Here is an 18,024-nt window from a genome sequence, read left to right as displayed (position 1 = left end):
ACCAGGGGGAGATGAAAGACCCCCCAATCATCACATTAACACTTGTATTACCCCCAGAGGGACTACGAAAAGGATTTATTAAGATAAACAAGTTACTTAGTACAGCTTTCATTCATTTGAACTTGGTGCCAGTTTGCTTCCCACTTCAGATTTGGCTAAACCTAATTGAGCCCTAGTTGTGTCCAGTTACTGTCCTTTTATAGACCCGGATTATACACAGAAATCCACACTTTATTTCTAAGATGGTGCTGTGAAATGTTCAGGAACCGCTCGGTGAAATCCCAGGTTAAAGTTGTGACATTCATTGGACACGCTTCTCAGCTCCTAATCCAAAACATTACACTATTGGACTTATTTCTATTAACTACAACGTATTCCTGGAGTCCTCTGCGTATCTTAACTTTCCCGGTTGATCTCCGTTATTTAATATAGAGCCTTTTTTCTGACAGACTCTACCTCGTCTCCCGTTAGTTCAAAAGCGCGAGTTGACAACTGAACACTGCGCCAACAGCATAATTAGGTCGAGAGTTCGCTGCCAAAAGTTGCGTAAACAAACGCGAGCGAACTTGAATCCACATCGCCTCTCGAAATGTCCGCTCCTTTTGTTACATGTTTCTCTTAATTCCTGAAAAAGGAAAGAAAAAAAACTCCCGTCATCCGTTTAGCTTGGGTTTCCGATCGAAGCGTTAGCGCCTAATTAGCCTCCATTGCGGCAGTAGACGCGGATAGTGTTGTCTTACCGGGAATTGATTGGCTCAGCACAAGGCTACGGTTTCAGCCCTGATGGCAATTATGGAAAATGATGATGATGATGATGAGGAGGGGGTGTGGAGGAGGAGGGGGAAGCGTCTCGGGAGGGGCGACTCACAATTACAACAGATACAGTAACGGACTTTTGTTTTTTCGGACCGAGGAGCTGGAGCCGCGATGGAAAAATAAGAAGGCACTGATCCAAAGCACAAACTCCCTCGTTTGTGGATTCTCTGACAAGGTTTTCTTGGGCTTGGATCGAGACTTTCCTGTTGTTCTGCTTTTTAAATAAAGTCGTTTTAAATCCAGCAGCACAATATAGTCTTCTGTCGAAAATAGAAAAGATACGAGGCAGATTTTAGAATGATTCTTGCCCTGATATTCCAAATTTAGTCCCAACTATGTCTTATTTGAAACACGTTTTGTCTTTGTTATGTTAAAATGCTTCAGATTTCAGTTCATATTCATCTATAGGCCAGTGTAACGCCTCATTTGAAAGCTAAGGCTAAGAAGAAAAAACTATGTTAACGAATCCTTTTCCTCACGTTGTTGCCGTCCCTTTTTCAGTGTTTCCCATCTTTGCCCCCTTTATTGTTGCACTTTCATCGCTTTTTTGTCACATTTTTGCCACCTTCTTTTAGAATTTTGTCACTTTTTTTGTTTTTTCTCGTCTGACTCTATTTTGATGCCTTCTTTCCTATAGCTTTTTTTATTTGGGTATGTAATATCCAGACAAGTGTAGTGTCCAGGCAAACATAATGTCCAAAGCGTCAGCAGCAGATGGAGACATGCACAGGGCATCCCCCGTCCTTCGACCCTCCTACATAAACCTACACAGGAAAAACTCAGAAACTCAGTGGGAGAAAAGGGAAAGCTCGGGGAGACCCAAAGAAGGCGAGATCCACTCCCATGGACGGACAGCCAGGCTTAATTTAACAGTCCATATAGAAGATCAAACTGGCCTCCTGGTCGCTTCCCTCGGGAGAAGTTCCGGGCATGTCCCATTGGGAGGAAGCCCCGGGGAAGACAGAACAGCTGGAGGTGGTGTGCGTGGATGGAGAAGTCTGGGCATCTCTGCTCAGACTGCGACCAGGCCAGATAAAACGCAAGGAAAAGGATGGATGGGTAGTATAGCTATGGTAAAGTAATATTCAAAACAGTAATAAATAACAACGTTTTTGGGACGTAAGAATGGAGCAAAACTGGGGAAGGGGTTCACATTAGGGGCAAGCATTTCCACACCAACCGTAGGGGACGGGGTGAGAAATCGAGTTGGGACTTTCTATTCGATAACCAAGTGATAAGGAATGTGCTAAAAATGTGTGTGTGAACATTGCAGAACTCTAATTGCCAGTGGTGAGGACTGAACACTCTGCAGCTGAATTTCCACAGCACCCACAGTATTTCGTCTGCCTCTATAGGTCCCTCCTGTTCCTCCGCCTCAGACAGACATAAGACATACAGAGCAGAGATACTGACTGTTGAGCCATCGATCGCGCCGCTCCTTCATCTTCTCCTTCTTACTCTTCGCCTTCCGTTCCTCTGCGCCTGCCAATCACAAAGTTTGGGCACGATAATAAGCAAGCACATTTTTCAGACCAGCTCTCCACAGCACCAACAAGCACAAGCACAAAATGATGGAATTTGCAAATGATGAAGGACGAGCCGCTTTAATCACATTGTCATGGAGTTTTAGAGACAGTTGCTGCTGATCTTTCTTGCAAAGGGTGTTTCTGTGAAGATGTCTTTCCCATATTCAACCAACACACTCCCAATACAAGATCCTATTATCAGCAAATCTCCAAATACATTTTTCATATCACAATAAAGTCAGGATTAGTGCTGAGTACCGTTACATTTTACTCTCTCCTGCCATTTTGCCATCAATTTTTGATGATCAACAGCATCAAAACTAGGGCCCAACCGATACCCATATAAAAGGGGATGGCATGGCCTATAGCAGAGATATAAGCCGATATTTAAAGCAATTTATTTTGATGTTATTATACATTTTTATCTCCCAAATAGCCTTTAGCTAAACACTTATTGATATAGTGAAGGTTTCAATCATAGAAATATATAGAATTAAATCTAACAGAGGCTGATAATGCTTTTTTCTAAGGCTGATACAGATTATTGGGGATTTTGATTGGCCGATACTGATATACACCTATAATCCTATAATCCCGAGTATGAAGCTTCTAGACATGTCAGTATCAAACTGTGACAGGAGGGGCACTTTATATTCATGTTTAGTAGGGTGTGCATGTTCTCCCCGTGTCTGCGTAGGTTTCCCCTACCACTAAAAACATGCAAAATAGGTGAATCCTCCAGCCAGGTGTTTCTGACCACCAGCCTGGCTGCACATCATGGGTCCCCGAGCGCCGGCCACGCTGGCAGCTCACTGCTCCTACAGGTCGCCCCAGCGGCACTGAGGATGGGTCGAATGCAGAGAATGAATTTCCCTACGGGGATTAAAAAAGTGTACCTTAACCTTAACCTTACTTTATTCGAAGATTGTTTGAAAGAAAAATCAGTAGATTCCAAAACAATAAATGTGTCTTTCTCTTGTGTAAAATAGGTACAAACTTATGATTTCACTGATTTCACTGCAATGTTTCTCTGTTGGGAAGTTTTTGGTAAATGGTCTTAACTTATAAAGCTCTTCTCCACTTACAAGGCACTTAAAGCGCTTTACAGTAAGGATCCACTCACCCATTCACTCTCTCATTCACACACCAATGTACGCAGACACTGGGGGCAAGGTGGGTGAAGTGTCTTGCCCAAGGACACTACGACAGTGTGCACCTTCAGGAGGCGGGATTCGAACCCTTGATCTTCCAATCATGAGACGACCTGCTCTACCATCTGCGCCACTGTCTTATTTTTGGTTCTGGAGATATCGGCATTTTTATCAGCTGATATCGGCCGATATTGTAAAATACCTCATACCGGCCCGATATATCGGTCGGCTATCACCAGTACCTGCTTGCAATACTTATATTTTTTCGATACCAATAAAACTTCAACAGTTTTTTTCTTATAAGACACCAGCCCTATGCAAGATGTTCCAAATTTAGTTCCATTTGTTTCCTCGTTTTGCTCAATTATCGCATATTTCCCTGATTAATTGGAGTAATTTTAGACTAATCCGCATTTTCCTTTTATTCTTCCACAATAAAGGTGTCACTGTCCCGTCAGCGTCCCTTTCCCCTGACTTTCCCAGCACCCCCGAGCACAGCGTCAGACTCTTGTGTGTGCCTGTTTGCTGCCGTTTATTCTCTGGGGCAGATCGGACACACTATCAGCCGGGCCACCTTGAGCTTCCTGCGTCCGGACGTCCCAAAGCAAACGGCAGCGGCTCACGACTCGGCGCTAAAGTCCGGGAATATCTGTGTGTTTGGGTGAAATTCGCAGAGGAAACGTTTACAGAGAGACAGAAAGTGATAATTTAAAAGACAATACAGATAATTGAGGGGCAGGAATAGCAATCGTCGGGACAAATAGGAGCGGTTTGTGCTATCACACTTCCGCCTTCGTTTCCTCTTCATTGTGTATTTAAAAGTGCTGCGCTCGGCTTTATTTGTCTAAATGACTTCCCATTTAGTCACAACATCACAAAGAGCAGGTTCTACGAATAAACAGAAACGCTAGATTGCATATAAAGTTTGACGCTTCCCAGCCCGGGACACTTTAAATTGTGTTTACTACGAGCGGTCGTCATTGGCCTCTTTCTCTCATCGATCGCGTCGCCTCCGGCTCAGCAGAGGTCAGAGTTCGGAGGGCGCATGTCATTTCGATGAGCAGCGGCGCGTGATGCTCGCGCCTCGAAAATCAATCTCCGTACAGATATGGTACAGCAAAACTACCGCCACGAACCAAGGCAGATTCTCATGGAATCAACACCTCTTAACTTACCTGAGTTTAACCAAAATCTACATAATGGATCGAGCCAGGTTTAAATCTATGGTTTTATTTTGTTGACATATTAGTTGCAAAGACTGAGGGGATTTTGGATATATTGTTTTAAAGCAGTACTGAGTAACTTGTTTACCTTAATAAATCCATTCTATAGTCCCTCTGGGGCAATACAAAGGGATGATTTGTATTGCCCCAGAGGAGTCTTTCATCTCCCCCTGGTGCCTCTGGTCAGAAAACCACAATTGCAACTTTCCCTGCACCAACCCAGAGGCCCAATACACACTCATGGAATCATGAAGATGAAGCCAACAGGCTAACGGGCAAAGCTAACTGCGGGCTAGCACCACTTAAACAGTATTTACCGCAAAGTTTGAATGAAAAAATGATGTCCATTGTGCAATTGGATGTACAATATCCCTCTGTCCCTTTGTCTTTTCTGTCACAGTAGTATTTACTCTCACGGACAATTAATGAGTAAAAAACTGAAACATGCTACGACACCAGCAGTGGAAATAAGCTGTTTATCAGTGGAAAAATCTGTAAAAATAAAAGTTTTGACCTTGTTTTTTGAAATTCAAAGCTCAGGCTAGTAATTAGATAGAACCTTCAAAATATTGTTCAGTCCAAGGCTGGCAAATTTGTCTGTGGGTACATGGAGACTGTCACACTGATGTGGCCTTTGAAATTACAATTCCCCAAATAAATCCATTGCAAAACATTGAATCAGAGCTATAAATAAACATGTTATTGTGAAGATTAGACATGCTTTTCTTTCCAGGAGAAAGAGAGAGCCCCAAAATCTGAAAAAAATAAATAATGTTTTGTCTTAGTGTTAAAAGCTCAAAAGGGTGAGGCTCCTCTTTTCTGGACAGCTTCACCAGCCCGGTTCTGGTCATTTCTGCTCTCAAACCGCCTCCAAAACATAACAATCCTTGATAATACGCCACTAAACTAATACAAGAATAAATAGCTGGTTTTATGCGCTGTAAATCCCATTATTTTGTCGGTTTCAGAGCTTCAGAGAGAGGACAAAAAGCCACAATGTCCAAAAGCCACCGTCTGAACCAAATGCCCGTAAATGTGTCTCTTTAATATTTGGCCCTGGACAAAAGTCAGCAGTTATCCTTGTTTCTTCTCCACAGATACAACAACAATCTCACCAGCGCTTATTTTATCGTAAACTGCACAAAAGGAGGTTGTAATGAAAAGGAATCGGGCCAAAAGCTACAAGAACAGCACCAAGGTCGAGTGAAGTCATGTTTTATCTCCTGATAACGATTTGCACTGGAGTTCTTACACTATGAGCCTGGCATTGTTCTACAGCAAGACTATTTGTTTGTAGTTAGTGAGTCTTGCGGCTTTGATGTATATTTCTTAAGACATTAGAGAACCCGATGCCGAGCGAGTGCGGATTTCTAGTCCGACTTGGCGTTAAACTGTCCAGCTTTTCTTGAAACCTGCCAAACTCCTCTGCAGAAGGATCTGTGTGGGCTACTCGGACTTGTGCGGATTCCACGGCTTTGTTTAAACTGCCTCCAAGCGACGAAAAGGCAAAGACGAGCTATAACGCAGGCAGGACGGGGACCCGCTCATTAAAACGTACAGCAGCTTCAATCCATGCTGCTATTGAATACATAGAGCTCATTTTCGTACCTGCTGGGTGCTAACATAATCTCAAGACTGCATCCTAAAATCAATACCAAGTTTCGCTGTATCAGTGATTCTAGAATTATTCTTCCACGGTTCAAGTGAGAGATGTAGTCTTTACAGCGCAGTGGAAAAAAGCACATAATATATAATAAGAATGGATAAAATCTGCTTCAGACCTCGACAAAGATGCTCTGAAATTAATGTGTTTTTTGTATTATTGAATCAAACAGTCACAGTAAATCAATAACATCATCAGTATTTACTATAAAAAACACAGCCATAACAAAAAAATATAAAGCCTTACGTAGGGCTGGGAACAATTGACTCAATCATAACAACGCCGCCCAAGAAGTGACTTCCTTTTTCGATCCAGCACGCCAAAATAAAAGCACACATTTCGTCTCATTGCAGGTACTTGCAACATTACTAGAAGATAATTAAATACATGTATTTTAAGTATTTTGTCTGTTAGAAAGAAAGTTGAACTCATGAATAAGATGGTGCTTTTATTTTGGTGAGCCGGATCAAAACAGGAAGTTGCTATGATTGGAAGTTTAAACAATACCTTTGTGATACCTATGCTAGAATATTTGTCATAATCAAGAAATGTTGGGCAAAAAAGTTATTTTTATTTTTTAAACTACTGACTGGAAGTGACATAGTGACATTACATGGTTGGCACGGCAAAAAGTTTAAAATGGTTTGCCTCCATCTATGTCACTTCCTGTTCGTTTCTAATAAGGAAGTGAAACTATAAACATGTTGATTTCTGGAGATCATTATTTTTTAAATTCATGCAGTCCTTATATTTGAAGAGTTTAGTGATGCTAGGCTAGTGCTAGGCTAGTGCATGTCTATGGTAACTAGTAGCCTGCATTAAAAACAGTCTGACCCAAGCACAGTGCACCTGAGGCAAATCACTTATAACACCAGACTAACCATATAAATGTCTGTGTCGACTGAATAATGTTTGAAATATAACCATTTTGCATTTAAAATAACTTATATTTGAGCAGCATCAGCTTCCTGGTTGTAGCTACGCAGCGGTGAAGTGATCTGCTCGGTTACCGGATCAACATTAGTTTGTTTACTTGCGGCGGAATTACTACACATGGAATTCACAAAGGAGCTTTCTACTGTTAGAGGATAACATTAAATCGCTATTTATCATACTGGGTCAGGCTGTACAGTCGTACTATCTCTGTCATAGCCTTGACTGTGGTGCTCAGGCGCCCACTCTCTGCCACTGAATGCTTGCGTATCAGTATGACGCTCTGAGAGGGTATTTATCCCTCTTCTGTGGAAGCATAGACAGACTTGAATGGTAGGACTAGCGCAATGTCTCGAGTTCATGTCTCCGGGTCCCGCACCGATGGTAAATAAACTTCTCCTGCATAAGACATCCAGACTGTTGCCTGTCATTCATCTATCCTCTCGAACACCATTGTTATTTCTCTAACATCTACAAATCAGATATGGCAACGTTTGGAGGACGACCCCATGATTTTGAAGAGGTTTTTAATGCTGACTACTAGCTACCATAGACATGCACTAGCCTAGCATTAGCCTAGCACCACTAAACTCTCCGGAAATGAGGCCCTATGTCAATCATCCTGAAATATCCCTTTAAAACTGCACTATGAACCGTACTGTACTCTTCATTTCAAACAAAATTCCATTTCTTATTTTTGGTTTAACGGAACAATGCATATTAATGAAGTGGCAAGTCGTGTTGTGAATATGCCGGATTTAGCTCAGAGCTAGTTTCCGTCCGCAGTCTCACGGGGTAATAACAAACCACCAAACACAGATCATACATGAGGATTACAACACAAGTGCGACACAAATGTCTAAAGCTCAGTGACTTTTGGAGGTACTGAGCTTTCAATTGAAGTATGGCACCTCCATATATAGTGAGATCAAGTAGACAACCCTCGTGTTTGTGTCCTCAACATCCAGCTTAATCACCAAGGAGGAGTTGTGAGTGTAGTGTCATTTTCAAAGCAGACAGAGCATCATGCCACATACCCTAACTCTAATAACAGGGCTTCAGTGCGTATTAAAATGTGCCCACAGATTCCCTCTCGATCGTGTCCGGACTCGCCCGCTCCCACCTCCCCTGCCATTCTTTATCTCTGCACCGGGCTCCAACGCCGTTCTGCCGAAAGAACACAGAAAGATAGTCATCTGCTGTTCACTACAGATGTGGGCATGAGCGCGAAACCCTATCTCCGAATGGGACGGGGTGCGGGTGGCGAGGGGGGCGTCTCTAAACATCCCATAGGGGGCATCGGTTTGCACAAACGGAAAGAAAATGATCCGTGATTAAGGCTTGAAAGACAGGGGGGGATGTGGAGGCTAAATGGAGTGGAAATTTCACAAAGTCGTATGCCGCGCAGATTTTCCGAAATGCTTTTTGAAAATAGGATGCCCTAGTTTGGACACCTGCTACGACGAGAAAAAGTGATTTATTTTCAGTATATTCGTTCTTTCGGTTGCTTTCACATTAAATCACAGCATTGTAAACAGCCTGTAATTTCAAATGGAGTCAAATGGAGTGAAGAAGTCATTGTGGAGACTATAGCCCCATTTCGACAGGACCGGAGTGGTTTGAAGGTGCTTCCACAGACAAAAGTGAACCGCTCCGCTCCCAAAGGGGGGTCCAAACCAGTCCAGTCCCGGACCACTTCAACCATGGGGTCTGGAGCGGTTTGCGAACTAGACCAGTTTGGGGGGAAAGGGGAGGGGGGGCTTGTCACCGCTCTGATTGGTCAGGCCAATAGTCAGCTTGCATATTCAAAGTTTCTTTCTCTTCACAAGGCTCTATCATCTGTATGAATACACGTACTTTGACAGCACTTTTATTTTGTAATCACATTTCTGTTAAATACGGAAAAAAAGAATAAGAATAAGAAAAAAAGAGCTCAACACAGATAATGCAATTACTGCGGTGGGTGATCAGAGAGAGGATTTGGATGAGAACCTATCCTGTTTAATACTCTGTGATGCGTACATTGCTCTGATTGTGTATGTTGTGTTTGTGCTGAGCTCCATAACATGTACAATAACAACAATAATAAAGGAAAAAAAAAAAACAAGGCTCTATCATGACTGCTTCACAGAAAATATAGGAATTTTTTGCCATCTCTACTCACAGCCTATACCTGATTTTGATGTGAAATAATTCAGCTAAATTATATATTTTGCCTCATATTTATGTCAGTAATCTACTGCTGTACTTTTCAAGTCTGATTTGCAGTTTTTCCATACATTGTTTCTTATTGCCCAAATGAGAGGAGCGAGGCCTCATACATCCCTCTTTTATTTTAGAATTCACTGTTGAACTAAAAAGAATAGGTTTACTCGTTATGGGCATTTTTGTGATTTTTCTTTTTTCTCAATAACTGTTCCTCTGGTGCTTGAAAACTGTTCAAACCCTAGATCGCTCTGTCCCTTCTAATCCAAAGTTAGATACAAAGGTGTTTTGATGCAGGACTAAAGCTCAGTGTTGTCTTGTTACCTGTCACATGAATATAAATGACCTTGGCCACTCCCATAACGACCCAGACACTTTACCCTAAAGACACTTGAAACACAAACTTGCGGGCGCTGGCTCTCCCTAAATGAACCGGTCTCAAGTGAACCGAACTGGTCTAGTGCTGTCCAAATGGGGCTTATGGTAACGGTAAAAGAAAAAGCTGAATTTCCACCTTGGTTTATTAATAGAGCTAAAACGGCATGAAAGAAAAACGTGATAAACTTCAACGTCTTCTCTCTCAGCACATGTCAGCTGACTCATAAAGGTGTCAAAAAGTGGAGACGATATTCTAAAGGATGTGCTTGATGTTGGTCAGATGAACGATATTCAAGCCACAAGATGAATGCGTGAATGAGTTCAGGAAGTAGATCCACATTATTCCGAAAACATCAACCGAGAACGTGCAATTATGTTCAAGATTTGCCAAAAACAAGTGTCAGCATTTCCTTGATTTGACATTTTTCGTGGCGTTTGTTCTTCCTGCCACATTTGTGTTGCCCGGCATTTCACCGGTCAATCTCTCGTCTATGCAAACACAATAGTCAGTCTGTGGCAGAGGCTTTGATGAACGGTCACGGCCTTTGCGATCGATGCACCGCGTACGTCACGCCAGCTACAAACTCTATCGAGATCTGAGCCTAAAATGGGTCAATGGGGCGACGGTGTGAACTAATGCATTTGGCCTATGTTAAACACTGTGGACCGACACGCTGTTATACTGTAGGCTGAACGCTGCATATGGGGCACAGATATAACATTGATTTAAATTGGTCATTGATTTAAAATAGCAGTTGCCACACGTTGCTCTACTTTTGACCTCAATCGGCGAATGTGTTTTAGAGTCCTTTTTTTTTTAGATTACAACCCTCGAGTTCGATGTCTAGCTACAGGGAACAAAAAAGTGGCTGCTCTGAGTGAAAAAGTGCATGGAGCTCTGAGATCAATAAAGTCTTGATGTTACAGATCAATTATTACTTATTAATAAAGTAATGGAAAATTTTTAACAAGGATCACTGGATTTTCAACACTATCTTTGGGACAATTTCATATTAAAGCCGTATTAAGTAACTGCAGGTGTCGTAGCAAGTTGCGATTTTTTTACTTATTTATTGTCTTGGAGAGTAAACACTACGCTGACAGAAAAGGCGAAGGGAGAGAGAGGGTGAGAGGGATAGATTTGGGTAAAACTGAATTGGAGAAAATGCACTCGGGTAAGTGGTTAACAGCATTTCATAAAGTAAAATACAAAACTTGGCTCCAGCAGTGGCCGATTCTATTTTATCAGGCTACTTTAGGTATTTCTATCATAGTTTCTAGCCCAGCTTTGATCAGTTGCTGCTAGCACTAGCATGCGCCTGCTAGCTTTAGCATGCTGTTGCTAGCCGTGGCACTTACTCAATGATCAAAAATGATCAAATTCTCTGAAATGACAAAAAGCCCATATTCACTTAGAATTTAGTCGGCGAAAGTTGCGTTTTTAAAAGGGATCTGATGCAAGTTGGTCATTTTATACTCACTACTGCCACCTCTGGTCATACGCGTAACTGCAGCTTCTATATTAAGCTCGTGCATGACAAGACGGACCAAGCTTAGTGACAGTGCAGGATTTTAGAGGCAGTTGTGGTGAACAGGTCTGGGCTCATTCTACACATTAGGACATGGCTGGAACATGTAGGGGGAGGAAAATACTTGATTTTAACACTTTTAAACTCCGTATAGTCCCTAGCCGATAACCAATAGCGTATTTTTCCCAGTATCGCCTAATGCGCCTATATTACACCTTGTACGCATTTGTTACACATACACCTACATGTTCTACACCTATGTCACCCTTTGTACAACTTTACTAAATCTTTAACTTTAATTGTAGTTACTTTCCTGTACCTACACATGGAACTTGCGAGCTGTAATCTTAAGTGTCACTTTTCTTCTGCGTGTTTTGTCAAACTTTCATCGAATCTTGATTTAAGTCTTTAGTCGTTCTCAGTTATCGACAGGTTTACACCCTCAAGTGGCAGGAGCAGCTCATTGTTTGGAGTTTGGACTTTGAGGAATAAAATGGAAACGATTTTGTGCTAAACGGCGCTTGAGTGGAAAGCATCGATCCGTTCGTTGTTTAAGCTGAGGTTTGTTTTCTGAATTGGAAATTAAGATTGCTCAATATGAAGAAATGTGTTATTTCTATGCCCTAGTTTTTACTCGTCAGCTATTTGATTTCATGGTTCAGTTTCTCTCGACTTAAATTAGCCTCGTGTGCCAACATCTCCATCTTCATTCCTGCACATCTCGCCCTGCTCGCTCCACACATTCTCCTATAGAAAACACTGCATTTCATGGCGATTATTCCTATATGACAGCCATCACACACAGAGCCCCATATTGACATAATGACATAGAGTCTATTGATTTCACATATAACGCGTGTCAGGCCTTTAGTGCCCGAGAGTTCATATGACCATGAGGGTGGAAACAGGCACAGACACACGGATGGCAGTGCTTCTAAAACAGAGGCACTAAATTCTTGTTTCTGCAGGATTTCGCTCTGGTTTTGGTCCTTATTCACAAGTTTAACGTCCAAGGCAGGTTAGTCAAGGTTCAGATCCAGTTTAAGTCATGGATTAGCCTTTTACCATGGTTTTAGAGCTGGTTGCATCTAGGTTTACTCCCCTTTTAGTCATTATTATGCTGACTACTAACCCAAACACCCTGAAGTTGCACCGGGTTTCATAATTTCTAAGTCAAAATCGAGATAGCAAACATTTTTCATAAATCCTGTGCCTGCTCCCAGTGCCATTGACAACACGGATATATCGGCTATGACAGACGGCTTGTTGTTGGTCGAAACAGCGATGGTTGCACATTCCCGTCTTGCTAAAAGCCTCTTACTGTTGCATTTCTGGCTTAACTCTGGTCCAAAAATCAAACCAGGGACTGAGAAACAGAGCAGCAGTGGCTTAAAACTTTGCAGTGAATTATCCAGAGCATCACAGCCATATTCCATCACCATTGTGTATGTTTAAACAACAATACTACAGTGAAACATTCAATTGGGTGAATTTAAGAGAGGCTCAAACCGTTCCTCACCCATTTATTTAGGCTTGGAACCTTAAAGCCAGCACTGCCCCACAATAAAATGTCACTTTGAGGATTTAAAGTATGTGGAATTAGTAAAGTGGTAGTAAAAAAAGCACCATCTGTGCCAATTCATCAAGAAGCCTGGGGGCCACCAAAACATGATCTGAGGGACACATTTGGCCTCACTTTGAGCACCTCAATACAACATCTCAATACATTTCAACACCGCTACCGCCTTTAAACTGAAACAAAAACCATAAGCATTTGGATTAGTCAGACAATTGTGTCGAAACAAGACAAAACAAACAAATATCAGGATCAAAACATGCCTAAAATGAGAATAAATTGGGAAAGTCATGACTTAAAGAGACTAGATGCAACTTGGCCATTTTTATACTCACTGCTGCCACCTCAGGTCTTATGTGTAACTGCAGGTTCTGTGTTAGGACATTACTAGGACATGCAGGGGGATGAAAATACTTAGTTTTAACATTTTTAAACTCCGTATAGTCCCTTTAAGGCGAGACACTGCAGGTGAATAGGGAAATTTTTAAAATCTAAAGATATCAATCTGAAAGTTTTGCAGTAGATTACTGGCATAAATCTGAGAAAAAGGGTTAGGGTTAGGTTTTATGTCTAAAAATACCCCAAATCTTTACGGCGACAAAATCTGAATAACCGATTGAGCTACATTAAAATTTATGTTTTTATTTGATTGATAAATGAGCTAACGAGACTTTTTCAGAGGGGATTTTAAAATAAGATGTTTTTAAGTGAAAACATCTGTAAAAATTTAAACTTCGCCTTGTTTTTTGACATCCAAAACTCAATAAATCAGATAAGGAATTAGATCTTAAAAAATCCCTCAGAAAAAATCGGGAAAATGTAAAGTCTGCACGAGCTACTGAGGTAGAGATATCGTCGCCACAATGAGAGAAAAATGCAGAAAAAATGGCCCTGGAATTTCCGATTTTCCATATAAATCTATGGAGAAACATTGAATCAGTGCAATAGTTCAACATGTTATTGTGATGATTAAGTATATTTTTTGTTTCCAGGTGAAAGCTTATGTGGTTCAGAGTTTTGCCTGTAGTGTCTCCCCTTAAACTGAACTTCTTGATCTTTATTACGGATAAACTTCTGCACATTTTTAAATATTGTGCAGCCCTGTTTTAAGACTTTTGTAAATGGACACTGGCTTCGTAGACTTAGTAATACTTGATATAACAAGTATTACTAAGTAATACTTTATGCACTCCATACGGGAAATCATGCAGATTTCCCGTATGGAGTGCATTCCCTTGTGCCCTCTATAGCCTCTCAGTGCATTTGACCACGGGGCCATATCTGCCATGACAGATGCCTTGTTATTGGCCATATAACGATGGCTGCAGATTCACGCCTCGCTCAGAGCCAGGGAAAGCCACGACATTCACGCCTCATTGGAAACAATTGCATGCTCATTTTTTTTTATTTTTTATCAGGGACAGAGAGGGGCTGCACTACGGGCGTGGGGCCTGACGGATGCTACTGGACTGTTTCCATATGTACATGATCAAAAACGGCGTCGCCTGGAGCGTTGGCGACACGTAAGACAGTCACTGCGCCATGAGGAGGTTCCTATAGAAAGAGAGAGAGAGGAAGAGCCGGCTAATGCTCATGTAGTCAAGTGTAAGGAAGGTCAGAGGTCAGAGGACGAAGAGGGAACAGATGTCGTACAGAGGGGAAACAGTCATGCGATTGTACAGTAAGTCATTAGCGTTAGCCACCAAGCAACGCGGTGGTGTGGAAACTTTTCCAGCTGAAAATTGCAAATGAATGCTCCGGTATTTCCACTGAAAATAGTTGATCATTCAGCAAAACGATCCAACGTGAAGGAATTAAAATGCAATCCATACAACGTGAAGAGGGGGTCCCCAGATGAACTAAAAAGAAAAATGCTAATATTTCCAGTATATTTTGAGTGTAAACAGCATATAATTTGAGAAGTCCATTCAAATACTTAAAGGGACTATACAGAGTTTAAAAATATTAAAATTATGTATTTCCCCCCACATGTTCCAGCAATGTCCTCATGTGTAGAATGAGACCTGTTCACCACAACTGCTTCTAAAAATCGAATGAGATCGGCCGATGACCTGAACATCGGGCTCACATTGTGGAAAGAGCATGAGGCATCATTATCGCCCGATCTTTATCCCATTGAGAATCTTTGTGATGTGCTGGACAAGGTTTTGCGCAGAGGTCACACGCTCCCATCATCCATACAAGACCTTGGTGAAATATTAATGCAAGACACTGCAGACGCTGATAGGCCACAGTGAATGTGTGCATTAATCAAAGCTGAAAACGCTGCAACCAAATATTAGTGTGACTAGGGCTGTCATGATAATTACTCTATCGACTTCCATCCATCCATTTTCTTTCACTTTTCTGTTGCCGGGTCATGGGGGCAGCTGTTGGAGCCCAGATCACATGGCACCAGCCTCTTATGGCTCCTCATGCAGGTGGTGGGTCCACAGAAGGACGGCCTCATGGTTCTAACCGGGCCTGTTGGTCTCTCATAAGGGGCTTCTGAACCGCTCTTTGTCTGACCCGTCACCGAGGACCTGTTTGCCCTGGGAGACCCTATCAGGGGCACGAAGCCCCCGACGACAGACCTCCCAGGATCATTCAGGTGCTCAAACCCTTCCACCACCTTAAAGTGGCGTTTCCAGGAGGAGTATATCGACTTATAGCTCAATAAACAACAGTTAAACGATATATTTTTGGGCTCAATATTTATAGTCCTTACATTTATCAGCATTTCCCCCCATTTTTTTCTTTGTAAGATTTCTAACCGAAGCAAATTGAGTCATCTTGCAGCTTGTGTGGTATTTTAGGATATGATTATGTACTTTTAGAACAAGGTTTTACTGTCATTTTGAGAGTTGACAGTATCGAGAATCGTTAGAGGCAATATTATCGTTTATCGCAATACTTTCCTGCCTCAATATATCGAACTTCAAACTTCTTGTTCAGGCATATCTCACTAACCATAGTTGTAAACAACACTGGTAAACACAATGGGGCCAGGACTCCGCAAAAAATGAATCAAATATTAAATGGGAATAGTAAAAACTGTGAAAGATAGATTAGACATATTTTGCACAGAGACAGAGTCAGAAAGATGCAAATGCGTGAAGGATAAATTCCCTATAGCAGAGAGTCTTCCTGCGTGCGTCAGCGGAGCATGTGTCGTGGTGGTTTGGTAACTGCCCTGGTTCATATATAACAGTATCCGGACGACGCTCCTTCGGCTTCATGCTTGGATGGTCCGTCGAGCGCATTCGGGCCGCGCTGACGAGACACAACCTGACAGCAGCTCTGCACGGTCAAACAGGCAAATCTACTGAGAGAGGGAAACCGCCGGCAAAAGAAAAAACACAACACGCGGGCGGCTGGTGTACGGGGAGGCTCATGACCACAGGTGGACGCGCAGGTTAAGGGCTAAACGAGGACTAAATCAGGGCTGAATCTGGAATAAATAAAGACTAACCTGGGGCCTAATTGAGCCACTGTAAAAAATAACTCCATCACTGTGAACTAGGACTGCAGAAGGATGGAACCAGGTCTGAAAAGGACTAAATTATGATCAAATTAAAACAGAACTAAGTAACTCATGCCCCTAGAGGCTATAAGCACCACTGCAGGTGTCGAAGCATGTCACATTTTCACTCATTATTTGTCCGTGAGAGTAAATACTACACTGACAGAAAAGACAAAGGGACAGAGGGATATTGTTCATCCAATGACACAATGGAGATCATTTTAAACTGTAAATACTGTTTAAGTGGTGCTAGCCCGCAGTTAGCTTTGCCCGATAGCCTGTTAGCTTCTTCTTTGTGATTCTATTAGTGTGTATTGCACCTCCGACCCAGAGGCAAGGATGTTGCAGGGGGCCAGAGACACCGGGGGGAGATGAAAGACCCCCCAATCATCCCATTAACACTGTTTAAAAATGTTAAAATTGTGTATTTTCCTCCTCCTACATTTAGTTTTTTTAGTGGAAATTTATTGTGCCCATTTTCAGTGAGTAAAAAATACACAAGGACAACAATGACCACAGCAGACAGATCCAAAAACTGACAACATAAAATTTAAATTATGTTAAAATTAACCAACATTCTTTACAACCTTCTCTAACACCAGCGGTACAGAATAGAAAAGAAAAATCACATGTTCCAGCCATGTCCTAATGTGTAGAATGAGCCCAGACCTGTTCACCACAACTGCCTCTAAAATCCTGCACTGTCACTCAGAAAGTTATTACTTCCGAAGTACCGTCATTCACGAGCTTAATATAGAAGGTGCAGTTACGCATAAGACCTGAGGTGGCAGTAGTGAGTATAAAATGACCAACATGCATCCAGCCCCTTTAAGTGATTAAAAACTCACTAAAGCAACATTCAGCAAGGTCTAAACCAGGACTTTTGTAATTGCAGCCAAACACAAGCCAATATTTAATATTTTTTAACATTTGCAAACAGTCAATCAAAAGGAGGAAACTGAAAGGGGGGAAATTTGGATGTTCAAAAAGAAAAACACACACGTCAAACAAATTTCGAGCAAAACCTTGTCTGAAAATTCCCCCAAAACCTGCAGTTGTGATCAGAATTTTAGCATTTCTTCCTGCACACTTTGCAATGAGAAATGTAAACCTATTTAAGACCTTTATGATCTAGAACAGCACAATTAAAGACCATATGCACCATAAAACAGCATATATTTTGTGCAAATTACAGTCAAATTGTATATTTATCATTTAAAAAACTGCAAAACAAATGTCAGATGTCAGAAGTTGCGGCGTAAAGAAAGTCAAGCTGTGTCAATTACTGCCTGTTGGATTCATTTAATGACTGTTAACGCTTTCTAACGCGCCGGGGAAACCCTGGGACGTCAATCAAGTGCCAGTTTAGCCGTGGCGTGATCCTTGCACATATGCCCCACTGTTACAGGAGGAAGTTGACAGTTTGTCGAGTCTGTCGGTCTTTTGGGACATGATCCGGGATAACGAGGGTCACAAGTCGGGATTTAACCTTTGGGGGGCG

General features: G+C 41.9%; 1 protein-coding gene across 1 annotated transcript in view; it reads right to left on the bottom strand.

The window, feature by feature from the left end:
- The window catches only part of slx9 (SLX9 ribosome biogenesis factor), a 29,867-nt gene that overhangs the window by 5,460 nt on the left and 6,383 nt on the right, over positions 1 to 18,024 (bottom strand). The window contains exon 3 of the mRNA XM_079582080.1: positions 2,230 to 2,298. Within this exon, the coding sequence (XP_079438206.1) occupies positions 2,230 to 2,298 (69 nt within the window). The remainder of the gene's footprint in view (positions 1 to 2,229; positions 2,299 to 18,024) is intronic.

The sequence above is a fragment of the Gobius niger genome, assembly GCF_951799975.1.
Source record: "Gobius niger genome assembly, chromosome: 23".
Classification (NCBI taxonomy): domain Eukaryota; kingdom Metazoa; phylum Chordata; class Actinopteri; order Gobiiformes; family Gobiidae; genus Gobius; species Gobius niger.
The sequence above is the reverse complement of the archived record's forward strand: the minus strand, read 5'-3'. Positions and strand labels throughout refer to the sequence as shown.